Source organism: Chlorocebus sabaeus, chromosome 26, assembly GCF_047675955.1.
Source record: "Chlorocebus sabaeus isolate Y175 chromosome 26, mChlSab1.0.hap1, whole genome shotgun sequence".
Classification (NCBI taxonomy): domain Eukaryota; kingdom Metazoa; phylum Chordata; class Mammalia; order Primates; family Cercopithecidae; genus Chlorocebus; species Chlorocebus sabaeus.
Genome location: NC_132929.1, coordinates 15732477 through 15760224, shown reverse-complemented (window position 1 = coordinate 15760224; position 27748 = coordinate 15732477). Strand labels below are relative to the sequence as shown.

The window sequence follows — 27748 nt, the reverse complement described above, 5'->3', positions numbered from 1 at the left end:
AAGAAAAGGACAAATGTGGTACATGCTGCATGGCACAGTTTGTAGCAGAAACAATTCTGAAGGATAAAAAGCTAAATCACAGAGTTTGAAAAGAAGGAATAAAGAGACAAATGCAATGTCATCAATGTCTATTGTTTTCACCAAAAAGATTCATATATACTGGATGCTTATACTGTCTACTCGGGACTCATCAAGAACTGGGTTTGGAAAAACCTTTCGGATTTGAATCCATCCATAAGTAAAACAGCTTCTGTACTCCAGCAGAAACAGCCATTCCAATGCAAACAAATGGTGTTCAGAAGTTATGACTCTGGTCTCATCATCAACGATCTATTCTAGACTATGGATGTTCATGAGGTTTGCAATATAATATTAGAGATATCACCCATGTTATCAGTTTTGCCAAGTAACTGTGGCAGTTCCCAACCTATATGGATGAAGGGTGTTTCAAATAAAATTACCAAACAGTATTAATCTAGGTCTTTAAAAAGAACAGAGAATTAAACATAATACAATTTTAGATGACTAAATTAGGCAGCTAGGAACTTGATACCTGAAAAAATAAAAAAGGATAATCTTTTTTTTTTTTTAACCAAGTGGCAAGAAGAGAGATGGCAATTTTTCAAGTGGGGACTTGAGAATTGGGCTACCATTCAAAAGATTGCTCTACCAATATGATCAATGGGTAGATGAAGGGGCAGGATGGAGAAAGAGGATCTCATCTGAGATACAGTGGCAGGGATAGTCTCACCTTCCTGCCTAACTCACCAAAATGCCACAGAAAATGCTAGCTCTAGGTCCCTTAATTTGAACTCAGAGCCACTTTGTAGAGACAACGTTAGTAAGAATTCCTGGTATTGTTTAATTTGAGGTAAACCAGTCTATGCCTCCATGGAACCAACCAGAGAAAGTGAACGACAGAGGACCATGTCTGGAGAGACATATCGAGGATCCCCTCTCCCCTACATCTTTATACTTCGATGGTTGCCCAGTTTTTTGCGGAGAGCGGAGACAATCCCATGTCTTATACCCTTAATGATCTCTTCTCTGTAAGGATGAGGAGCCAGCAGTTACCACACCTGACTTTAGAATAGCGAAGACAAACTAGATAACCTAATCCTGTTGATGGTGGATATAAATAGGTGATATATTCTAGATTCTGGGCTACACTACGGTAATTGGCAAAGACAGCAAGTCCGAATATGTGAAGGTAATTTTCTACCATGAGCTATTTTATAGAGGTTTTTTGGTTTTCAGTTTTGCTTCTCCTACAAAATTGAAATTGCCCACTTCTCAGGAGCAACATCCCGGAAGCAAGGCAGGGGGTTAGGGGGACTAAGTCTGCACTTCACAAATATAGCCTCACACTGAACTGTACACACTGAAATGGCTAATTTTATGTTTTTTGATTTTTACCTTAATATTTGAAAAAGTGAATCCTTCAAGGTGGGAAAAGAAGGCTTGAAGGATAGAAAATAAAGTTCTTCAACAAAGGCAAAGACTCATCAGTGAAAAGCCTTTGAGTATCAGGCCTTTACGTTCTTTCCACTAGAACAGTGAGTGGTTATCTTTTCTCTCTTTCTCTTCTTTTCAGCAGTGAAAATCTTTTGTTAAATAAAACCTCACTGGTTTTTCACATACCCCACAGATCAAGAGAAGCAAAATTGCCCTGGTTAAAGAGGCTGTAGACTCTACAAACACCAGAAACACAGTGTCCCACTTTCCCTGTGTCGTCTTCCCTTCCTTACTCCCTCCCTGCATCAGATGTTTACCAGGCACCTACCACGTGTCTTCCAGGCAGTGTTTCAGGCTTTGAGGAAAACACAGACAAGGGCTTTGCTCTCACAGACCTCACATTCCAAAACAAACAAGTGAATAACAATTTCAGCAAGTGCTAAGTGTTATGTAAAAAATAAAACAGAGAATTGGAGAGCAAGGGACAAAGTAGGGAAATAGGGTAGAGGGGGGCTCAGGAAGTCATCCCTGAGAAGGTCGCATTTGAGGGGAGAACTGAATGAGAAGGAGCTCACCAAGCAAAATGCCAGAGGGAGAGTAGCCCAGGCAGAGGGGTCAGCAGAGGCTCTGAGATGGGAAGGAACTTCATTGCCCAGGCTGGTCTTGAACTCTTGGGCTCAAGTGATCCTCCAACCCCAGCCTCCCAAAGTGCTGGGATCACACACATGAGCCACCATGCCCAGCAGGCTATCTTTGATCTCAAAAACAAGCCTAACCTTGGATTCACTGTTTATAGTCAGCCACAAAAATAGAAATGTTTAAACTTAAAACAATCGTTTTCCATGTATCTGAAAAGACTTATTTATATCATTGATTTAATTCAAGGGTTCTAATACAATAAAAATTTGTTAGATATTTCCTAGTGAAATTCTCTGACAACTTCAAACTCTGTTGCTTATTGGATGCCCAGATTCAAAAATAATTTAAATTGGGAAGGAGTTATAATCTTAAAAAGGAATGGTTACCAGAAACAGTATTTTTAAAAACGTTAGTTAACCTTAATAGTAGGTAAACATTAGCGTCAAAATGATTTCTGAACTGTTTTTTAATAGTAGATAATTAGGGAAAGAACTAAAATGGTTCCTTCTAATAAACAAACCATACAGAAGTTTATATAAATCTTGTTTGGTGCCTAACATGTTTCTTTTCATAGAAGCAAAGTGGTGATTTTAAGTTCTGCTCAGAGTCTCACAAGAGATAATTTAAACATACAATGAAGGCTGAAGTCCCTACACTATTCAGTAACCCACCCCACTCATAAACGGTTTCTGCACTAAAATTCCTTTCTGGTCTACAGGGGTCACAGCAAATAGAAAGCAAAGTCACAATTCTTCAGTGAAAAAGATATAGAACAAGTAGTATCTTTTAAGTGATCAGTGGTGACAGGGAACAGCCCAGGAGCCCACCTCAGTACTAGCGAGGGCACCCCTGGTAGCCAACTGGGGTTCCTGCTCTCACGTAACAGATGTCCCACCTGTGCTCATTTTCCGGCACTCCTTACATCTGTGGTGGGACCTAATGCGTTGTAGACTGAAACACTGGATGATGATGATTCAAATGGAAGAAAATTTTTAAAATCACTTACTGAATTTAAGTTATTAAATGTTAAATCAAATCGTACTAAGGCAAGTTTGTGATGGTTATAGGCTGTTATAAAGGGGAATGAGGCTGGGTGCGGTGGCTCATGCCTGTAATCCCAGCACTTTGGGAGGCCGAGGCGGGTGGATCATGAAGTCAGGAGTTCAAGACCAGCCTGGCCAACATAGTGAAACCCTGACTCTACTAAAAATACAAAAATTAGCCGGGTGTGGTGGCACGTGTCTGTAGTCCCAGCTACTTGGGAGGCTGAGGCAGGAGAATCGCTTGAACTCAGAAGGCAGAGGTTGCAGTGAGCTGAGACTACGCCATTGCACTCCAGCCTGGGTGACAGAGCGAGACACCGTCTCAAAAAAAAAGGAATGAGCAACAAAACTAGATTCATGATAGATACTTGGAAAGTGTTAAATGCAATTTTGTTTCATATTGCTAAAAATATACTCAATATATTGCTAATATATTAAGATATATAAGGTTTAAAAAAAGTTATTAAGACTATCGCCTTAAATTTCCATCAAATTTCACTACACCTTTAACGTAGTGAAATCCTACATCTTTCATTCTCCCAGATCAGAAATCCCAGGGACTTACCTAGACCTTCCTGAGGAATTTGCCCGATGTTTACCATTTCCTACAAAGTCAGGAGAGCCTCCATGTAGAACGGCAGCCGTTCTGTGTCCTCCTGGGTCCTTCTTAGAGGTATGATCTTGGTTTGACAAACTAGCAATTTCCAAACGTTCCTAGAACAAGAAAAGTAAAACCTACTTTAGATGTAAGTCACAAATGGAAGACAATCATGGTACATAATTATTAATTCAGTATAGAAGGCAAATTTTAAGCTGAATGTTCACAAGTAAAATAAAATTGAACTCAACTTTTAATAGTTTAAAATAGCTAGAAGGAGGACATTGAATGTTTCCAACACAAATAAACGATACATGTTTGCAATGATGGATATGCTAATTACCCTGATCTGATCACTATACATTATATGTATCAAAACGTCACTATATACCCCATGAATACATACAACTATTATTTGTCATTAAAAAATAAAATTAAAAAAATGTTAATGCCTAAAAATGTACTGGCTCAAAAACTGAAGTCCAGGTTATGGTTTCAAGAAAATGTAAATTTTATAAATGAAAATGCTTAGAATCTTGCAATAGTGTAAAAAGTCAGGGAGAAGAGTAACAGGAGATGAACAGAAGAAGGGGGAATCAAAGAGAAGGTAGAGAGTGGCTGACAGGAAGGCAGGTCAGGCGCAAGACAGGAGCACTGGTGGAAACGGGGATCTCATCTTATGTTTCTACGCAGGTTTAGTTTCACATAGGGCAGTACACTCGTCTGTGGAAGTAATTATACAAGACAGAAAGAAAGGCATTATCAGTCCCATTTTAAGGGACAAGTAAAGTGAGTCACAGAGAATGTCACCTTGCCAAGGTCACAGAGCGAGGCAGTAGAAAAGCGGAAGCTTTAAACCAGGAGAAGCTTGCTTGTGCTTCAGCTTCCTGCTTCCTGCTACCACATCGTGTCCCTTAAGTTTAATGCTATAATTATGTAAAAGAGAACGAGTAACATTTTATCTGAATTTCTCCAAACATGTCTGACTGGTTTTTTGCTTGAGCTAGACTCAGGAAAAATAAAGGAAAAAGTACTCTTATCCTTTTTCACCACTGCCTTTTAAATCTGCTCTTTTGAATAACTCTTTTTCATCCCTGAATGAAATTTCAGGCAGCCCCATATGGTTTCTAGTCCCTCTTCAGTATCAACAAATCATTTTATTTTCCAGGTATTAAGAATTCTTGGCCGGGTGCGGTGGCGCACACCTGTAATCCCAACACTTTGGGAGGCCGTGGTGGTGGGTGGATCACTTGAGGCCAGGAGTTAAGGACCAGCCTGGCCAACATGGCGACACCCCATCTCTACTAAAAAATACAAAAATTAGCCAGGTGTAGTGGCACACGCCTATAATCCCAAATACTCAGAAGGCTGAGGCACAAGAATTGCTTGAACCTGGGAGGTGGAGGTTACGGTGAGCTGAGATCATGCCATTGCACTCCAGCCTGGGTAGCAGAACGAGACTCTGTCTCAAAAAGAAACAATTTTAGTCCAAGTTAATTATTAAAGCCTCAATCTCTTCCCTCCCTCATTTGATAAATTATAGTAATTATGTAAGTCTAAATCATCTACCAACAACATAAAACTCTAAATTTTGCCACCTATTTGGGGAGTCTGAAATACATGGTGAATATTTATTTATTTTTAGTGCTTCATTTTATTTTGTATTACTGATAGTAACACAAATGTCATCAGTGGAAATAAAAACACTTTGTTTTGCAAAATGTAAATTATTTTATTATGATGGAGTTGATAGGGTACCTGCTTAGCCATTTCTTTCCTTTTTTTCTCTTCTTTTATCTCTTCTTTCCTTCTCTGAATCTCATGTAGGATTTCACGTTGCTGAAATAAATCAAACCATCATCAAAAGGCAATCTCTGAAACCTACATAACATATAAATTATGGAACTACAGAAAAATCTTTTAGCTTTCAATAATTCAAACCCTCTTTTCCTAAGAGATCTGAAAATACAGCATCTTAGTACAAACTGCAGTTCTATCAGTTTTATCAGAGTTCTTATGCAATAGGCATTCCCATTTAAACAGGTTTGAGAATGTGTGGGGAGGGGCATTTACTCCCCATTCTTCGTGTTTCCACGTGCAGGAGACTTCCACTACAACAACACTGTTGGCTTCTCACTTCTTCTCACATTTGTCTTAGCCCCTCCTGTTTGATATCTGTCTGTCTGCAGAGAACAAGCACTTGTGCCTGCTCTCTGCCATGGGGATCCCGGTCAGCTTGGTGAAGGTGGGCTGAACAAGCCTCAATGCCTGGACCTGGGGTGGCCATGGCCCAAGTACCACACCTACCTGCCATTCTTTAATCACCTGCATTTTCCAATCAGCTTCTCAAGGTTTTTTTTTTTTTTTGAGACGGAGTCTCCCTCTGTTGCCCAGGCTGGAGTGCAGTGGCTGGATCTCAGCTCACTGCAAGCTCCGCCTCCCGGGTTTACACCATTCTCCTGCTTCAGCCTCCCGAGTAGCTGGGACTACAGGCGCCCACCACCTCGCCCGGCTAGTGTTTTGTATGTTTTTTTTTAGTAGAGACGAGGTTTCACCGTGTTAGCCAGGATGGTCTCGATCTCCTGACCTTGTGATCCGCCCATCTCGGCCTCCCAAAGTGCTGGGATTACAGGCTTGAACCACCGCGCCCGGCCCAGCTTTCTCAATGTTAGAAGTGGTGTTTTGATCTCTATTTTGTATTATTCCTCTAAAATTCCAGATTATAAATATCAAAACTATTAAGAGATTCACCAAAAACCATAATAGCAATAATACAACATGTAAAAACATACCTCAAACTTATAGGTAGCTATAGCAGTATGTCAAAACAAAATTGTTAGCTAAATAATCACTATCTTCTAATAAAAATTAGCCTTCCTAACAACAAGGACAATAATAAAAACTACAAACTCCCAGCAGGGCGCGGTGGCTCACACCTATAATCCCATCACTTTGGGAGGCCAAGGTGGATGGATCACAAGGTCAGGAGTTTGAGACCAGCCTGGCCAACATAGCAAAACCCCATCTCTACTAAAAATACAAAAATTAGCCAGGCATGGTGGTAGGTGCCTATAATCCCAGCTACTCGGGAGGCTAACGCAGGAGAATCGCTTGAACCTGAGAGGTGGAGGTTGTAGTGAGCCAGTATCGTACCACTGCACTCCAGTTTGGGCAACAGAGCAAGACTCTATCTCAAGAAATAAAAATAAAATAAAATAAAAATAATAATAAAAAAGAACTACAAACTCCCAACAATAACTAGGCTACACACTTAAATAGAAAATAAGTAACAAAATCAATGGCACCTAAAAAAGACAGTGTTAATGTAAAGCACAGGATAAACAAAATGAAGCAGAAACAAAATAAAATGAAAAAAGAGGCATAAGAACCTAAGAACAAAACGCTAAAAGTAACTTTAAGAAACCCTACTATCTAGAAAATTAGAATGCCTCACCAAAAGATAAAAATAGATATACAAATGGTGCTGGGCACGGTGGCCCATGCCTGTAATCCTAACACTTTGAGAGGTCGAGGCCGGAGGATTGGTTGAGCCCAGGAGTTCAAGACCAGCCTGGCAACATAGGGAGATCTTGTCTCTACAAAAAAATTTTAAAATTAGGTAGGTGCAGTGGAGTACACCTGTAGTCCCAGCTACGCAGGCGGCTTAGGTGGCAGGATCCCTTGAGCTGCAGTGAGCCAAGATCGCGCCACTGCACTCCAGCCTGGGCGACAGAGCAAGACACTGTCTCAAAAAAAAAAAAAAAAAAAAAAAAAAATCCAAAAAGCAGAAAACAAAAACAAATAGTGCTGGTTGGAAAAAGAAACAATCCTGGATGGGAAGTCTAAATACTGTGAAGATACCAATTCTTCCTAAATAAATATGTAAGTTTTAAAAAACTCAATAGAAATCCCAGGAGGTTTGTTTTGTTTTGACTCTGGGAAAGCAATTCTGTAGATCTTCTGTAAGAATAAATGGGTGAGAATGGCTGAGAAACAAAAACAATGGAAGACGAAGGGATGGGGAGGGGTAGGCTTGATTTGTCAGATATTAAAACATTATAAAGATATAATAATTCAAAGAGTGTGGTAGAGATTCAAGAAAAAACAGATGAGTTGAACAGATCATTGACAAACAGAATCTAGTATAGGTAAGCAGTTAAGATGCACTTAAGAATTGTGTCTGCAGCTGCCGCTGCACCATCTATAACTCCAGCAGAAGGAGAAGTGGGTAAGTAAGGAGGTCTCTATACTATGGCTTGTATAATACAAAGGAGACTGCTCACAAATCCACAGGTGGTAAAGCACCTGGCTCACTGCAACCTCTGCCTCCCGGGTTGAAGCCTCTGGCTACAAAATGCCGCTTGCAAGACTGCATCTTCTACTGGAGGAGTGAAGAAATCTACCGTTTCACGCCTGATACTGTGGCATTCCGGGAAATTAGACGTTACCACAAGTACACCGAATTGATTCACAAACTCCCCTTCCAGCATCTGGTGAGAGAAATTGCTCAGGATTTTAAAACAGATCTGTGCTTCCAGAGTGCAGCTATTGGTGCTTTGCAGGAGGCAAGGGAGGCCTATCTGGTTGGCCTTTTTGAAAACACCAATCCGTGTGCTATCTATCCATGCCAAACATGTAACAATTGTGCTGAAAGATATCCAGCTAGCATGACGCACACGTGGAGAGTGAGGTTAAGAATCCAAAATGGATCGGGCATGGTGGCTCAAGCCTGTAATCCCAGCTACTTGGGAGGTTGAGACAGGAGAATCAATGGAATCTGGGAGGTGGAGGTTGCAGTGAGCTGAGGTCACACCATTGCACTCCAGCCTGGGACTACAAGAGTGAAAGTATGTCTCAAAAAAAAAGAATCCACTATGATGGGAAATTTCATTCTCCCCCCACTCCAAAAAAAAAAAAATTATCTTCTTATTCCTAATAGTTCTAAATGTTACATATTTTTTTCCCATGGGGTCAAAAGGTACCTACATATATGATTGTGAGTGGAAAAAGGGGACAGAAATCACGTATTGGCCGTTTTTCTATTTTCATTCATGTGTGAATTTTTAATATAAATGGGGGGATGTAAAGCATTAATGCAAATCAAAATGTTTCAGTGAACAAGTTTCGGCAGTTCAACTTTATAATAATTATAGATAAACCTGTTACATATTTCTGGATAATGCTAGTATTTGGATTTTTTTAAAAACAAGTAAATTCTTTTCTTTCTTTCTTTTGCTTTCATGTCAGATGGGTAATGTGCTGATGTCCTAACAAGGTTCAAGGGTGGCATATCTCACATGTGTGTGAACACCCAATCATCAAGCTTACCAACTACAGAAGGATCAAAACAAGTATATTTTTTATTGATGGCAACTAAACGGTTTGTAGCATTCTTATCATACAGTAGATTACACACATTCACTATGTTTTTCTTTTTTTTTTTGAAGACAGAGTCTAGCTGTCCCCCAGGCTGGAGTGCAATAGAATGATCTTGGCTCACTGCACCCTCCACCTCCCAGGTTCAAGCAATTCTTGTGCTCCAGCCTCCTGAGTAGCTGGGATTACAGGTGTGAGCCACCACGCCCGGCTCATTTTTAAATTTTTAGTAGAGATAGGGTTTTGCCACGTTGGCCATGCTGGTCTCCAACTCCTGGCCTCAGGTGATCCGCCTGCCTCAGCCTCCCAAAGTCCTGGGATTACAGGCATGAGACACCACAACTGGCCTCACTATACTTTTCTAACTGAGTTGTCCTACATGGAAGTACATGTTTTTAACGTTATCTATCTTCTATGCAGTTCTTGCAAGTTTGCTATTAATATTAAAATACATTAAACTATTTTTAAACATATAAAGGAAGTATCATGAATCACTTAAAGAATTATTATTTAATAAATGTGTTAGGAAAATGCCTAAGAAAAATATACTTAGGCTTTTTTTAATAACCTGAATCAAAATAAGCTCTAGATAAGTTGATTAAAGTGCTAAATAGAAAAAACAAATACAAATTTAAACATTTGGAAAAATAAATTAAAATCAAAAAGGAAATTTAGATGCATATATTATCTTTGATTTAAAAGATTTTAAAAATAAGGAGTTTATATCCTTATGCAAACAAATTAAAGAAAAATACCAATGGTAACCATTTGATGTATATATTATCTTTGATTTAAATACAAATGGCAACTATTTGTATTTAAACAAACCTGTATTTAAACAAAGCTTTAGACTGTCAGCATAGGATATAAACAGGAGTTTACAAAATACAAATGGTAACCATTTAGATGCATATATTATCTTTGATTTAAATACAAACAGTAACCATTTGTATTTTTTCTTTAATCTGTTTGCATAAGGATGTAAACTGTCTTATTTTTAAAATCCTTTAAATCAAAGATAATATACACATCTAAATGTTTGAACAAAAAATTTATTATCTGACTTTTGCTACTCATTTGGGCATGAGATACTTGTCTTGCACAGGGAAGAAGAAAATAGCCTCTAAAACACAGTGAATTCCTGTACACCCTCACAAGCTCCAAAAGACCACAGGTGGTTTGGTTAAACAGCTTCTTTTCTCTTCTCTTTTATTTCTTTAAGACCTGGACTGAGGGCTCTAAGGGGCAGTATTGATAAGTGTCAGAAGGGAATCACTCATATATTTTTTTTTTGAGATGGAGTCTTGCTCTGTGGCCCAGGCTGGAGTGCAGTGGCGTGATCTCGGCTCACTGCAAGCTCCGCCTCCCAGGTTCACACCATTCTCCTGCCTCAGCCTCCCGAGTAGCTGGGACTACAGGTGCCCGTCACCATGCCTGGCTAATCTTTTTTGTATTTTTAGTAGAGACGGGGTTTCACTGTGTTAGCCAAGATGGTCTTGATCTCCTGACCTTGTGATCTGCCCGCCTTGGCCTCCCAAAGTGCTGGGATTACAGATGTGAGCCACCACGTCTGGCTCATTTTTTCATACTCTCACATGTATCTACCTTTCTTGAATGAAAGGTTGGGCAAAACTTAAAGATAAGTTTGTAGGCAGAGACAGATGAAACCTACAGTAGTTTGCAATTCTCCAGGCTGGCCGTGCACACAGACATGGACAAGGGCATCTCACCTCCTGCTCTTCTTTCCGTTTGGCCTCCAGCAGCCTCTGCTGCTCCTCCTGAGCCCGCCTTTCCAGCATTTCTTCGTGAAAAGACTTGGGAGGGGGCTTGTTATGCTCACTGAGAAATGACTGCACGTGGTAAGCCAGTTCAAAGATCATCACCTAAACGCATACAAATCAACCACAAATGATCAAACAATGGGAAGGCCCAAACAGGAGAAGCTACAGAACAGGAAAGCAAATCGGCAGTCAGAGGCCCACTTAGAATGCTATTATTCTTTTCGATATGACATATTCTGGAGTTGGTATATGAGACAATCACAGCAGGAAAAAGCTTTTAAAGGGCCCGTTGCATTGTGTTATTATCAAGACAGATGATTACCTAGGTAAATAAAAAGCTTCACTTTTCTTTTGTAGACCTATTCAACTTATTGGCATTTTCTCTATAATAAATCCAATAAAATATTTTTCTTTAGAAATAAATCTGATGAAACATTTAAGACTGCATGAAAGTAAAAGCTGTCTTCCCAACTAGAAAACCTGTCTACATAATGAGAGTTGGGCAGAGAATACTCATTGCTAACATCAGAGCTTTATCTGTCTATGCAACATACTGAAAATATTCTGTTGGGAGTACAGAAGCAAATATTTAAAGGCCTCATTATCTCCTTGTTAGTAATGTTTCAATAAGAAGCTAATAAATACTTAGAAAGTATTTTATGTAAGAGGCTGATAAATACTTAGAAAGTACTTTACTTCCACTTACAGAAGCATTCACATCTAGAATGAGGAAGAAATGGTCTCCCTTTCACACATTCTTTATGTGAACATAGGAAGCCCCTTTCCCTTACCCCCAGGAGACGCAAGTCATACTTGGGTTGATAAATCAATGGAACAAAGGTTTCTGAGACCCCTCCCTGAGTGATTACCCAACCCCAAAGAGATAAAGAGTGCCAGTCCTTCTGCAGATGAGGAACATAACATTGAGATTTTTTTTTCTCAGTTATAATGAAGCAATTTTAAAATTCTTATTTTCATTATATGTTTGAAACCGTTTCTAAAGGGACTTAACAGGGTGGTAAATAATAATAGAAGTCATTGTACACAAAAATATAAAGTTAGTTCATTTGGTATCCTGCCTTTCTCTTGGGGAGCAAATACGAAGAAAGCACAGCTCTTGCTGGGTGATGTTAATGCATTTTTTCTTACACCAGAAGCTGTGGCATTTACTGGATATATTTCACTTTAGAGTCAGAAACACTAGTCTACAGTCTAAGAGGCAGGTTATTCTAAGAAAAGCTCTTCTAAGGAAAGCTGGGGAAAGTAGGCAATTTCTATCATGTCAAAGAGAAACCACTTCTAAACCAAAAAGGAGGCAGAAGCCAAGCTGTGGAGGGTTTTTCTTTTGCTGTTCTATTTACTTTGCTAGAGTTTTCTGTACAAATCGATCTGATAAGCCTTCTAAGACTAGATGAAAAGAACTGCTTTCCAAACTGGCTCTTGCCTCCTACTTGCCTGGTGCTACAGGGCTCACTGGCCTCCTTCAGACCTCTGCTCAAGTTTTGAAGGCCTCTCCTGAACGCCTTGTAAAGAACAGCCACTCCACCGTCACACTCTCTAGACCCCTCACCCTGATTTTCTTCATGGCACTTATAACTGCCTGGTTGGTTGTGCAGTTATTTGAGTGCCTTCTGTCTGTTCCCTTCCCACTGCAGCCCACGGTGTGGTTTGCTCACTGTGGTTTTCCCAGTGCTGGAATAGCACTTGACACATGGTACACAGACAATAAATATTTGTTGAATAAATTAATAAAAAAATAAACTTGGCTTTAAAAATTTGAAAAAATAGAGTATATTTTAGTTTACTTTTACATGACAAAGAGCTGTATATAGATTAAAAATTATAAGCAATTGGAAGTACTTAAGAAGAAGCTGTTTTTGAGTACTTATTTCCATTCAAATAATTAAATGACTCCTAGTTTTAAAAGGCAAGTTTCAGTGAATGCCATACCACAATGAATCCCTATGCCATGCTTTAGTACCTAATTATACTCTACTTTACTTGAAAATAAAAAAAAATTTCTTTAGAATTATGTCTATTTTAGACTTTCCAGTACTTCAGACTTAATGGAAACGAATTTTAGATAAACAAGAAGAGTGATTTGCGCAGTGCCTTCCCATGTTTAATGTCCATTCAAATCTCATTATATGACGATGACTCAGATGAACGCTAGCACAGGCGGCCCTCGGAGACATTGCAGGTTCAGTCTCAGACCACTTCAATAAAGCAAATGTCACAATAAAGCAAGTCACACAAAGTTTTTGGTTTCCCAGTGCATATGAAAATTATGTTGGCCGGGCGCGGTGGCTCAAGCCTGTAATCCCAGCACTTTGGGAGGCCGAGACGGGTGGATCATGAGGTCAGGAGATAGAGACCATCCTGGCTAACACGGTGAAACCCCGTCTCTACTAAAAAATACAAAAAACTAGCTGGGTGAGGTGGCGGGCGCCTGTAGTCCCAGCTACTTGGGAGGCTGAGGCAGAAGAATGGCATAAACCTGGGAGGCAGAGCTTGCAGTGAGCTGAGATCCAGCCACTGCACTCCAGCCTGGGCGACAGAGCGAGACTCCGTCTTTAAAAAAAAAAAAAAAAAAAGTTATGTTTATACTGTATGGTAGTCTATTAGGTGTAAAATAGCATTATGTCTGTAGAAATCAATGTATATACCTCGATTTTAAAATACTTTATTGCTAAGAAAAACAAATGATCATCTGAACCTTCAGGATGACATAATCTTTTTGCAGACAGAGGGTTTTGTCTTGACGGCCGCTGACTGATCAGGGCGGTGGCTGGTGAAGGCTGGGGTGTTTGCGGCAATTTCTTAAAAGAAGACAACAATGAAGATTGCTGCATCGATTGACTCTTCCTTTCATGGAAGATTTCTCTGTAGCATTCAATGCTGTTGGATAGCTTTGAGTTGCAGTTGAACTTCTTTCAAAGTTGGGGTCAATCCTCTCCAACCCTGCTGCTGCTTCAAAACAAAGTTTATGAAATATTCTACATGCTCGATTGTCATTTCAACAATGTTCACAGCATCTTCAGGAATCACTCAAGAAACCACTTTCCCTGCTCAACTATAAGAGTCAACTAATCATCTGTTAAAGTTTTACAATGAGGTTGCAACAAATCAGTCACATCTTCAGGCTCCACTTCTAATTCTAGTAATAGTCCTCTTGATATTTCCACCACTTCCGCAGTTACTTCTTCCAGTGAAGTACTGAACCCCTCAAAGTCATCCATGAGGGTCAGAATCATATTCCAAACTCCTGTTCATGTTGATATTTTGACCCCCCCTTCCATAAATCATGTATTTAATGGCACCTGGAATGGTGAATCCTTTCCAGAAGGTTTTCCATTTACTTTGCTAAGATACATCAGATCAAAGGAATCACTATCTATGGCAGCTATAAGTTTGTAAAATGTATTTCTTAAATAATAACACTTGAAAGTCAAAATGACTCCTTCATCCGCAGGCTGCAGAATGGATGTTGTGTTAGCAGGCATGAAAACAACAATAATCTCCTTGTACATCTCCATCAGAGTTCTTGGGTGACTAGGTGCGCTGTCAATGAGCAATATATTTTAATGGGAATCTTTATTTTTCAGGGCAGTAGGTCTCAACAATGGTCTTAAAATACTCAGTAAACCCTGCTGTAACAGATGTGCCGTCATACAGGCTTTGCCTTTCCATTTATAGAGCACAGACAAAGGAGATTTAGCAAAATTCTTAAGGGTCCTAGAACTTTGGAATAGTAAGTGAGCACTGGCCTCAACTTTTGAAAAGTCAGCAGCTATATTAGCTCCTAACAAGAAAGTTAGTCTGTCCTTTAATAAGGCTTTGGAGCCACACATTGACTTCTCCTCTCTAGCTGTGAAAATCCCAGAAGGCATCTTCTTCCAATATAAGACTGTTTCATCTACACTGAAAATCTGTAGCTAACTTTATCAATTATCTTAGATCTCCTGGATAACTTGCTGAAGCTTCTTCATGACCACATGCTGCTTCACCTTGCACTTTTATGTTTTGGAGATGGCTTCTTTCCTTAAACCTCAGGAACCAAGCTCTGCTACCTTTTAACTCTTCTTCTGCAGCTCCCTCATCTCTTCTCAGCATTCACAGAATTGAAGACGGTTAGGGCCTTGATCCGGATTACGCGTTGGCATAAGGGAATGTGGCGGCTAATTTGATCTTCTTTCCAGGCCACTAAAACTTTCTCCATATTAGCAATAAGGCTGTTTTGCTTTCTTATCATTCATGTGTTCACTTGAGTAGCACTTTTATTCTCCTTCAAGAACTTTTCCTTTGCATTCACAACTTGGCTAACTGTTTAGTGTAAGAGGCCTTTTGGCCTATCTTGGTTTTCAACAGCATTCCTCATTAAACCTCATCATTTCTAGCTTTTGATTTAAAGATAGACATGCAACTTTTCCTTTTATTTGAACATTTAAGGCTATTGTATGGTTATTAATTGGGCTAATATCAATATTTCTGTGTCTCAGGGAATAGGGAGGCCCAAGAAGAGAGGGAGGGAGAGAGGGGAATGGCTGGTCAGTAGTTAGAACACACACAACATTGATCAAATAACTTTGCTGTCTACATGGGCAGAGTCTATGGTGCCCCAAAACAATTACAATAGTAACATCAAAGGTCATGGATAACAGATCATCAAAACAAATATAGTAATAATGAAAAAGTTGAAACATTGTGAAAACTACCAAAATGTGACACTGAGACATGAAGTGAGCACATCTGTTTGGAAAAATGACACTCATAGACTTGCTCAATGCAGGGTTGCCACAGACCTTCCATTTGTAAAAAACACAATAATCTGTGAAATGTAATAAAGCAAAGCACAATTAGAGGTATGCCTGTGTTTTTTAAATTGTGGCAAAATGTACACAGTATATTTACTATTTTAACCATTAAATATATGTTCAGTAGCATTAAGTACATTCACATTGTTGTACAACCATCTCCATCATCCATTTCCAGAACCTTTTCTTCTTCTCAAACTGTACTCATTAAATAACTTTCCATTCTCTCCTCCCCATAGCTCCTAGCAACCACTGTTCTACTTTCTGCCTCTGTGAACTCGACTACTCAAGGTACCTCATGTAAGTGGAAGCATATAGTGTTTGCCTTTTTGTTACCAGCTTCTTTCACTTAGCATAATGTCCTCAAGGTTCATTCATTTCGTAGCACGTGTCAGAACCTCCTTCCTTATTAAGATTGAATGATATTCCCTTATATGTATATACCACATTTTGTTTATCCATTCACCTGTCAGTGGACCCAGGGTTGTTTCCACCTTTTCGTTCTTGTGAATAACGCTGCTATAAACACTGGTGTACAAAGCTACTATGTCTTTACCAGTTTCTGCCTCTTTTAATAATCAGGACATGTTCCCTTCACAAAAGGCAGCTGTAGTGGAACAGACAGGAAAGGCATGGGACTCTTACTAGTTACTGGGAACATAGTAAATATTAAAAACCACAAATCAGGACTTCCACTTCTGGGAAGATGGAGTATACCTACTTCTTCCTATTCCTCCTACCAAATACAACTAAAAAACCCTGGACATTACAAATAAAACAAGTGTAAGATGACCCTGAAAGGTAAAGAGTAGAAGGCAAACTGGTTAGGGCCTTAGGACCCAAGGAGCAACGCAGATGTGGAGAGGGTAGAGTTTAGGGAGTGGCTGCAGAAGGGCAACATGAGAGATCCTTGTGGTGAGAACAATATTCTGTATCTTGATTGTATCAATGTCAATATCCTGGTTATGACATTGTACTACAGTGCAGCAAACTGTTACTGTTGGGGCAAACTGGGTAAGAGGTATATATAAATATATAATTATCTCAAAATAAAAATTTAAATCAGGTTGGGTGTGGTGGCTTGGGCCTGTAATCCTAGCACTTTGGGAGGCCGAGGTAGGAGGATTGCTTGAGCCAGGAGTTTGGGACCAGCCTGGGTAAGACAGTGAGACTTTGTCTCTCTCTCAAAAAAAAAATTAAACACAAATCAAAAATCCAGGAAACCAGAAGTTTCTCTGTAGTTGAATTTTCCATATAACTTCATATTATTTTTCAGTTAGACACTGGAGTCCCGTATACTAGAAAGAACTTTGGAATCATTCCCAAGGCCTAGTTTTTTAATCCAGGCTGTTCTACACTCACTTTCTATATCTCATCAATCACTGAAGTTCTTGGAAGCAGCAACTTCAATGGACACAATTTTTACAGCTAAAAGGCAGTCCATGGATTGTACTATGACTCATTGTGTTATGAAAAGCAAGTAAAAATCTGTCCAGTTACTTTCTGTGAGGTGAATGCTACCTTTGGTTATCTCTAATAAAAGTCTGAAACAGACATGGAAGCCGAGGGCACCTCTTCTCAGCTTTCACATAAAGGGATCGTTACGCATGAGCTGCCAGGTAAAAACATTGAGTGATTTTACACAAAAGTGAGGCAAACAAGCGTTATACTTTGAGGGAACTGGTCTGGCCTAAGGAAAGCACAGCCATACTCTGCCTCCAGAAGACACTTAGTCTTGCCTTCCAGAGACAGCTGTGCCACCCAAGAGAGAACTCATATGTAGATCCTAATGTTCAGCAGATTAAAAAAGAATGAGTACTGAACTCAGTGTAAATGCTCAGGTATATGATAGACATTGAAGGAGTAGAGTGTGTCGCTAATTATTGAGAAAGAAAACAACAAATTCCTCTGATATGCAAAGGGGAGAGGCAGTCAGAAATTGCTTGTCTGACGCATTTTTCCAACAAAAAGGTTCAAGTCAAGATCAAGTCATGATGCCAGATCCAAAGTGTACAAAAAGTGTGGCTGGGTTCACATCAACTGTTTTCAGAAAAATTCTTCTTTTTTTATTTGTAAGAGATAGGATCTTGCTCTATGGCCCAGGCTGGAGTGAAGGGGTATGATCATAGCTCACTGTAACCTCAAACTCCTGGGCTCATGCAATTCTCCCACCTCAGCCTCCTGAGTAGCTTGCACTATTGGCATACACCACCACACTCAGTAAATTTTTTAGAGACAAATGCTCGCCATTTTGCTCAGGTTGGCCTCAAACTTCTGGGCTCAAGTGATCCTCCCACCTCAGCCTCCCAAAGCGCTGGAATTACAAGTGTGAGCCACCATCCCTGACGTGGGATGGGGCCCATGTTTCTGAATGTTTTCAGAAACATTCTTCAGCATCAATAGTACCATCTATAGACTACACATTTCATTAATCCTATTAAATAAATAAAAATCACAATGTTCCCTTTTGTAGAACCAATAAAACACAAAACATGCTACTCAAAATTGGATTTGAGGTGCAATGGGGAAGTTTACTGTCTTAATTCCGGTTTAACAAATCTTACCTCCCCACAGTGTTTCTTGGCCAGTTCTTCTAGGCGAGATTTTAACAAATTAACACTTTCATTTGATAGACCTTTGGTATTTTTTAACTCTATTGCAGGAACTCTGGAAAAGCCAAAAAAAAAAAAAAAAGGGGTTACTCCAGAAAGTATAGCCTGTTTGCATCAATATTTGCTAAACTGAAAGCACTCTGGGCCTGAGGTCCTTAATCTCAAAGGGACTTCAACATATCCCTGTAACTCCAGTTGACACAGTGGAGTCACCTGCATCCTACAGGGAAGAAGTGGGCTGGCCAAAGCCTTCTGTCTGAGCTGTCAGACTTACTTGACCCCTGTATCTAATTTCAGCTTTACAATCCGATTGAAATTTCCCAACATCAATTACTATTTATTTCCTATGATTTGCCCTGGATCCCTAACTCTAAGTTCTTTGCTTAAAAAACAAACAAACAAACAAAATCATTCCAGTTCTGTGGCTGACTCTAGCCTAGTAACTTAACCATGTGCTCCTCTGTATGGTAATTCTCTACCCTAGCTTGCAGCCGATGTGAATTAACCTAGCTCTGACAGCTCACTGGCAAGGCCAAGTGCTCTGCACTCGAGTGTGCTCTAGTGTAAAGCAGAACAAGAATAACTAGGTGAGACGGAGCCCTGGTGATCCCTCTAGTATTCCCACAACACACTGCTGCATCCCAATCACTCATTCTGATCGAAACAAGGTGGAAATGCTCACTTCCTGTGTATAAATACATCTAGTCATGCACATTCTTTGCAACTCTGCCTAGAGCTCATCTAAGTCAACATTTTCAACTCAAGGAAATTACACAACCAGCCCTCGGATTTCATTTCATTCCCAACCAATAAATATCCAATAACAACTCTCCGAGATTAAATAGGAGTTATTTAATTTTAACTGAAGAGATGATGACTCATCACTTTTACCAAGCATTTCTGAGTAATTCATGGCATTTCACCCCATGAAGTCTCGAGTATGCACTTATCTATGCGTTCTCTCAATGCTTCAGTATGACAGGGTGCTATGATCATTATCTATTTCTACAGATAGAAACCTGACAGGAAGTAGTTTATATGAGGGAAAGAATAGAAAAACCAACCATATAGTCCTCAGTCTATGTATGGAATCCGGAGTTAGATTCCTCCCTCCCCAAAGAACTGGGATGGGGCTGAAATTTCCAGAATTTAGAATTTCCAGAATTCCTCCCCAAAGGTCTGGGATGGGGCTGAAATTTCCAGAATTCCAGAATCTAACCCGGGAGTCTCTCTTTCACAGTGGTATCAAGGACTATTCTGCAGAAAAACAATGTTTTCCTGTACTGTATTCAAAAGGGTAAGAATATTACCCTAAATTAAGCTTGTTGTCATAATTTAAAAAATAAGTAATCGTTATATAGCAATATCAACAGAATGGTGAAAAATTCATCAATGATGCTAATTAAACTTCAAAGAAAATTCTAATGTTCTCTTTATTTCCTTGCCATATAATTCATAGTTTATGTAGCTGATATTATAATGCTTGCTTTTTAACTTTTTATCAGCATTTCAATGTTAAAAACAATCATCCCATAATATTTTTATCAAGTGGACACATTAAGATTTACCTGAATAGTTATCTAGTGCCATGATTCTTAACCAGGGGTGATTTTGACCCCAGGGGATATCTGTCAACATCTAGAGACTTTTTTTGGTTGTCACAACTTGGGGAGAAACGTACTCCCAGCATCTAGCAGACGGAGGTCAGGGATGCTACTAAATATCCCACGAAGCCCAGGACGGCCCCCACAACAACTGCCCACATGTCAGTATTGCCAAGGTGAAGAAACCTCGCTCTAGTGTTTGACATTTAGACTGCTTCCAATTGCTTTACTTTCACAAATAATGCTATAATTAATATTTTAGCACTTATATATGTATAACACTATAGCACATATAACTTTTTCTTTATTTTGATTTTTCAAGAATAAACATTTTGAATTCTTGAGGCTATGGTATAATAAAAAATTATATATTTGGTCTTTGATCCCTGTTCCTGGCACAGAGATCCTATCACCCTTGGAATTTCCTGAGCAACAGGGGTGAGAGGAGCATCTTATGTTTTTCATAACAAATCCCTTCCAACCATACTGGAGTCAGTGCTCACGAGGTAACTCTGGTCAGTACCTGGAGCTTCAGGATCAGGACTGGTCACCAGAAAAACTAAGCCTTGATTACAGGGTGAGAAATTTCAGTCCCATCCCAGATCTTTGGGGAGGAGTAGAGGGCTGAAGATCAAGTTCAATCACCAGTGGCCAAAGATTTAATTAATCAATCATCTCTACATAATGAAACCTCCATAAAAACCCCTAAACGACAGGGTTCAGGGAGATTCTTGGTTGAAGAACACAGGGAGGTGCTGGGAGGGTGCCATGCCTGAAGAGGGTATGGAAGCTCTGTGCCTCTTCCCACACACCTTACCCTTCATAATTCTTCCATGTGGCTATTCCGCAGCCGTATCCTTTATGACAAACTGGTAAATGTAACTCATAGAAACTGAGCTCTGTGACACATTCTAGCAATTATCGCAACTTAGGAGGGGGCGGTGGAAACCCCCAAATATACACTGGCTATAAATGGTCAGAAGTATTGGGACTTGCAACTAGCATCAGAAATGGAGGCAATCTTGTGGAACTGAGTCCTTAATCTGTGGGGTCTATGCTAACTACAGATAATGTCAGACTTGAACTGAACTATTGGACACTCACATGGTATCAGAAAAGGCATAATGTATTTGGTGTCAGGAAAAAAAAAAACCTAGAGAGGCACTGTCTTAATTTCCTTTCATAAATTTTTAATTATCTTTTTCCATTAATGCTTCATTAATATTTTTATAGTAGGTATAGTATACCTACTATAATACTCTCAGTACAGTTTTGGGGGCTAAGAACGGTTACTGACTTCAAGGAGCTCAATTTTGACCTACCTGTCTTTTCATATCCTCCCTATCACTTCTTAGGATAATAAATTCCATAAATTTACCACCCACTGTGTAAAGCAGAGTTTCCTTTTATTTGTCCCTTTCCTTCTCAGAAACCTTCACTGGTTCCCCATCCAGTAAATTCAAACTACTTAACGCCATCCAGGCCAACCTGCCTTTGCATGTGGGATGTATGGGGAAAGATTACACCAAATATACATACTTAAGGGCTGATGGCTGGCTGGGTGCAGTGGCTCACACCTGTAATCCCAGCACTTTGGGAGGCTGAGGCGGGCGGATCACGAGGGCAGGAGATCAAGACCATCCTGGCTAACACAGTGAAATCCCATCTCTAACTAAAAGTTCTCAACCAGAGGTGACATCACCTTCAGGGGGAATTTGGAAATATGTAGGTTATTTGGTTGTTTCAATGCCTGGAGGACACTCGTGGCATTGGTAGGTGGGGGCCAGGGATGCTAAGCATCCTGCAGTGCATGGCACAGCCCTGCACGATGGACACTCGCCAGCAGTGCCCCACTAAGAGGCAGGACAGCTCCAAATACTCTCCCTCACTCTAGGCAGCGAAAGGTCATCTCAGGCACAGACTTGCTGAGTTTCTAACACCAACCATACTCTAACTGTGTAAGTGCTTTCAATAGTCACCATGCCTCTATCGTTTTCTTCCAAATTTTTCCTCTTCCTAACTTATGAAGAAATAAATAAACAAAAGTTAACACATCAAAGGAAGCAAAATAGTCACTGGGCAAATATTAGTATCTGCAGTGACAATTCTATAGCTACAAACAGGCTTAAAATGAGACAGGTTTCATGAAAACATCTATTGCTGATGTAGTTTTGTTGAAATACAGGAAATGAAATTTTATGTGGAATGGGAGCAGGAAGGAGAAAATACTACTAATTTCAATCTATGTTGTCAAAACAGAAAACTGAAACCATGTCAAAGTTATTTATAAATGTACTCACACATCTGGATAGGTAGGTGGGCATTTAACCCTCAAATCCACTTTTACATATACTTCTTCACCAGTTAGGCCTTGGGGGTACAAAACTAAATTGATTTCAGGGGGTTCTTTGACCTAAAAGAAGAAAAACAGAAACTTTTTTTCATAGTGTAGAGCCAATCATTAATGATTAAGATAATGATCATTTTAGATCAAAAGTTCTACTTTAAAAATATTTGCAATTATATTTTACATAGATAATCTGGCATACTTTCCAAAAGCATGATTTAAAAACAAAACCTGAGTCAGAGAAAATGCGTTTTCCTTTTTTAAGTTATCTAAGAAATGAACCAAAATGTTCCACTCAGCTTCCATTCATTCAGATGTTACTGAGTTATTATGTCTGGGTGCTCTCCGGGAAGCTGGGAGTGCAGAGGTAAATTTAGACAGACACAGTCCCAACCAGCTGATACAAACTAGAAGACAAGTGATGTCAAATAGTGATGAGTGCTGTAAAGAAAACAAAGCAGAGTAGAGGGACATAGTGGTGGGCAAGGAGAAGATATCCAGACAGGTGGGTTAGGGAAGCACTCTGTGAGCAGAGCAGGGGGGATTTGAATTGAGATCTGAATACTGAGATGTTAACAAATGAAAACCCTTGACAAGGACAGAACTGCATGTTTTCAATCAACTGCTTTTCATCAAATCACCAAATACCCTTGTTCTTCAACTTATATACCCTTTTTCCAAAGTGGGTTTGAAGTAGTTCATATTCTATGTATATAATGAAAAAGGGGAGTCTTGAGAGAAAAAGTAATGGCTGAGCACTCCCATGGCCCAGGCACCTTACCAACTTCGCAAGGCAGGTGCCATCTCCATTTTACAGATACAGAAGCTCAGGTTCAGGGAGTTTTACATTCTTGCCCACAGATACACAGGGACAGAGCTGGGATTCAAACCCGCCTTGACTCCAAACCCTGTCTCCTCCCATAAGCCACTCTTTTATTATGCCATCCTAAGTTGCTGGGATTGAGCCTTGATTTTTTTTCTCTGAATGTCCTGGCAGGCGGGGCAAAAAGAGAAACGTGGTATCATCAGAAAAGAGAAAATCTAAAAATTATTTCAGGGAAGCGAAGTACTTAGCAACACTAAATGCTAACAGAAATTGATAACATGAACCTTACAAGGAGTACCATATAATAAACACTGTTCTCTTCTACTATGTGTACAAATTTCATAAGATCACTTCTTATACGGCTTTATAATAATCCTTGATAAATGTGTAGGTCCTTCCATAAAGCATAATTCTGCACATGTCGTCCCAGCAGGGTTAAGCACTCTTTGGTCCACAGGCCTTGCATCCACTCATTCACCCATCACACATCCATCACCCACATTTGTTAAGCACTGACTCTGTGTCAGGCACTGTGCTTAGTCCACAGAGGTGAGAACACGGATATGGTTCCTGCTCTCAAGGAACTTCAGTCTGGTGGGGGAAAACAAACATCACAAACATGTAAGTGCAAGTTTAGAGAGTGCTGTTGAAGAGATGACGTGGTGCTCTCCTTAGCGAATGACTTTGGGTGTGAGGGTATGTAATTAAATGTGGTTATCAAAGAAGAACTATCTGAGGAGGTAGCAGGACGTAGCATTGAAGCTGAGACAAGCCAGAGACCAAGCATTCCAGACAGGGAAAAAAAGAGACTCGAAATACATGTGAGAATTATTTCATTCAATAACAATTTTAGAAAGTTTTTTGTTTGTTTTACCAGGCATTGGGCTTGTAGGAATGGCATTTCAAATGAGTGGAAGACAATGAAAAATTCAACTCCCTGTATGTGTCTAGCTGCTTAGCAGGAAGAGGAAAGATGCACACGGGGAGGTGGCGTAGGCCCATACTTCGATGGAACAAAGAACTTAAAAAAAAAAAAAAACTACTTATATCTTTATTTGATGCAAATTTAAAAATGAAGTCATGAACAAGTTAAAAGTAAACTTTGAAGAATTTGGTTTTTAGTAACACTGGAGCAGAGGGGGGAAAAAAACCCCACAGGGACCATAACACAAAAAAATAGGTCATTTTGACTCTATTCACATTTTTAAAATCACATAAATTACATAAATAAATGGATATGATTAGGAGAAAATATATGCACGATATGACCCAAAATGCTAATTTTCTTAAGATATTTAGCTCTTACAAATAAACAAGAAAATGGACCACAGGGTGGAAGAGTAAACCAAAGAGCATGAGCAGTTCACAGGAAAAGAAAAATCAATGGTTTGTAAACAAAGGTGTTCTAGATAATTTATAAATAAATAAAAATTAAAATGAGATATGTTTCCTTTACCTGGCAAGGATGAAACAGTCTAACACATATAGTATTGTTGAAGATAAAGGAAAACAAACACTACCATACACTACTGGCGGATCCAGGGATTGAAGCAAGTTTTTTGGAGGGATGTTTCTAAAAGCTATCCAATTATAAATGAGCAGACCTTTCGCTGTTGTGGAAAGCTAGCCAAAATAAGTTAGCAATTTGTAACTATCTAAAAATTATAGATACTTTAAACTGGCAGTATCCAAACTTTTTACAAATGCAAGTTTTTAGCATGCACCTCAAAATGTTATTTATAAATGATATACATACGCTACTAAACTGAAATTTATATTACAACACATCCCCACTAAAAGAAGTTGGAAAAAAAATCTAACCTGAATTTATTGGCAGTAAATTTAGCCTGAACTAACATGAGGTTAGTAACAGTGTTTATCTGTTCAGTGTGAAATTTGAGTATTTCTACGTTTCATTGTGTTTGATTTTCGATGCTGCCCCAGACACTGAGGAAGGTATTAGGTAACGTGTGTAATGTGCACACATAAACGTGAACAGAAGCACTTCTGAGTTCTGAAACCCATCAAGTCTCAAGAGTTTTGGATAAAAGGCTGGGCATGGTGGCTCACACTTGTAATCCCAGCATTTTGGGAGGCAAGGCGGGAGGATCACTTGAGGTCAGGAGTTCGAGACCAGCCTGGCCAACATAATGAAACTCTGTCTCTACTAACAATACAAAAATTAGTCAAGTGTGGAGGCAGACACCTGTAATTCCAGCTGCTTGGGAGGCTGAGGCACAAGAATCGCTTGAACCTGGGAGGTGGAGGTTGCAATGAGCTGAGATCGCACCACTGCACTCCAGCCTGGGTGACAGAGAGAAACTCCCTCTCAATAAAGAGTTGTGGATAAAGGATTTCAGACCTGCATCACTTTTCCCTGGCAAATAGCAGGTGATAATAAGTGCTTGTTGAATGACTAAACTCTGATTCATCCTTGAGACCATCAATTACTTGCCTGCTGGGCCTATGAATGGTTGAGGCCATTTGCCCTGTGTACAACAGGCCACAGACAGCTATTTAAATTCTCCTGCCTGCCTTCTATAGTTTTTGCTTTGGTTTGTCTAGTCTTTCATCTTGTTATGAAAGCCACCAGCTATAAATTCTTGGGGTTACCAATATCCCGACCTAAAAGAAGTTGCTTTTTTTCTTCCATTTTTCTGCAGCCCTAGGAGCAGACAACTAAGCTTGTATAAAGTAAACAAACTGGTTCAGAACGAAGCCTTAGGGACTTTGTGTTGAGTCTGGTGTACACTTCGAGACACCTATTTTGGCTGCCTGTTGGGCCTACTTCCTGATTCTCAATGTTTGGGAACATCGAAGTTGCCCAATCCCCAACTTCTCTGTCATGTTAAGGGGAATATTTATACTTTTACTATTTCAGGTTACAAATAACTTCATATTAAGCATTAGAAAAGTAAGCTCCCTGAGGGCAAGGATTTTTGTCTGTTTTGCCCACAGCTGTATTCCTAACGCCTAAAACAAATTTCATGAAGAAGAACCCTGAGTTTGAGGGAGAATATTTTGCCCTGATAGCTCCAGCAGATGGTATTTCTTGAGGAAATCCTGGATGTGCAGATAAAGCAGATGTTATGAAATGCCAGAGTTAAAAGTAGATGAAGAGGCCAGGCGCCGGGCTCACGCCTGTAATCCCAGCACTTTCAGAGGCCAAGATGAGAGGATTGCATGAGCTCAGGAACTTGATACCAGCCCGGGTAACAGAGCAAGACTCTGTCTCTATAAAAAATTTAAAAAATTAACCAGGTGTAGTGGCATGTGCCTGTAGTCCCAGCTACCTGACAGGCTGAGGCAGAAGGACTGCTTGAGAATAGGCTGCAGTGAGCCGTGATCATGCTCCTGCACTCCCGCCTGGGTGACAGAGCAAGACCCTGTCTCAAAAAAAAAGCAGATGAAGTTAGAAGTATGTTTTAAATGATAATATGATAACATTCAGAAACAGTTTGGTAGATCACCTCTTCAAGGATGGGGAAAAAAACTGTCAGTATAAATAATTTATAATATGCCTTAATTTCCAGACAAAAAGGCAAAATAATATTTTAAAGGCAAAATAATATTTTAAACAAAATGCCATTTTAAAAAGTCTGAAGCAAGCTGGTTCACCCCAAGGCCCATCGGCCGCATGCAGCCCTGTATGGCGTTGAATGTGGCCCAACACACATTCGTCAACTTTCTTAAAACATTGAGGGTTTTTTGCGATTTTTTTTTTTTTTTTTAGATGATCAGCTATCGTTAGTGTATTTTTTGTGGCCCGGGGAAGCCAAAAGATTGGACACTCCTGCTCTAGACTCAGTCTAGAACCCTCTCTCCACTACAGCTAAGATGAATGTGTGCTATATTCTGAGCTAACTGTCTTAGAGGAAGGTGCAGACGTATGCACAGTTCCTCCGTATCGGAAAACACAGTGAGGATACCTGGGGAGTACAGCGGGAATTATGCGGCGTGCAGATCTGAATGCATGGATGAAACGAGAATTCTGATTGAGGACGTTAAGGCCTGTGCGAGCGCCCAAAAAGCGTTCTCAGAACAAAGTAGCAAAGGGTGCGTAGGAATGTGCTGTTGTATCATCCGCGAGGGCTTTCAGGGGGGAAAAAGCACAAGGTTGGAAGGAGGCAGATATGTTACGGGATGTGTTACAGGAATAAGAAGCAGTGCCAGGTAAGAGAGAGGAATCCCGGGGAATTCCTCTGGGGAAATCATGGGGAAAGGGCTGTGGAAGAATTCGGCCTAGGTGGGATTCTGGAGACCAGCTGCAGGTGCGAGAACTAAAAGTGAGCATGGGTGGAACCTGAGGGATGAAAGACTGCAGGATCTTAAAGCGGCGGCCCTATCTGAAAGTGTCTGGGCTTTGGCCCAGGGCCGGGGGAGGCCAGGGCACACCAGCTCGGGCCTGACAAGCCACGTTCCTACCGGTCCGCAAGCGTCCGGCCGCAGGTCTTGGAAGTCCGCGCCGTAGATGGCCTCCAGGGCCTGTAGTTCGTGGTCCTGTCGTTGCGGGTAGCTCTCCGGAGGCTCGTCCCGGCCGCGCCCGGGGGCCCCACGGCCCCCAGCCATGGCAGCGCTGCGCCCAAGGCGGGGCGGCCTTGCCGGGGCGGCGGTGGGCCCCCGGCAGCCTGCGGGGCGGGGCTCCGCGCTGGG

The 27748-nt window shown here is 40.3% G+C and overlaps 1 protein-coding gene and 1 non-coding gene across 2 annotated transcripts in view; both read right to left on the bottom strand.

Annotated features, from left to right (window-relative positions):
• Positions 1–27748, bottom strand: part of EIF2AK4 (eukaryotic translation initiation factor 2 alpha kinase 4) — a 105656-nt gene extending 77908 nt beyond the window's left edge. Inside the window, exons 1-6 of the mRNA XM_008017075.3 lie at positions 27521–27748; positions 22223–22335; positions 18271–18373; positions 10842–10994; positions 5494–5574; positions 3703–3851 (exon numbers count right to left, since the gene is read on the bottom strand). Coding sequence (XP_008015266.3) covers positions 3703–3851; positions 5494–5574; positions 10842–10994; positions 18271–18373; positions 22223–22335; positions 27521–27664 — 743 coding nt within the window. The 5' untranslated portion in view covers positions 27665–27748. The remainder of the gene's footprint in view (positions 1–3702; positions 3852–5493; positions 5575–10841; positions 10995–18270; positions 18374–22222; positions 22336–27520) is intronic.
• On the bottom strand, positions 8977–9078 carry LOC119628214 (small nucleolar RNA U13). Its single transcript, XR_005244518.1, has one exon. It is a non-coding gene; the product is annotated as a small nucleolar RNA U13 (small nucleolar RNA).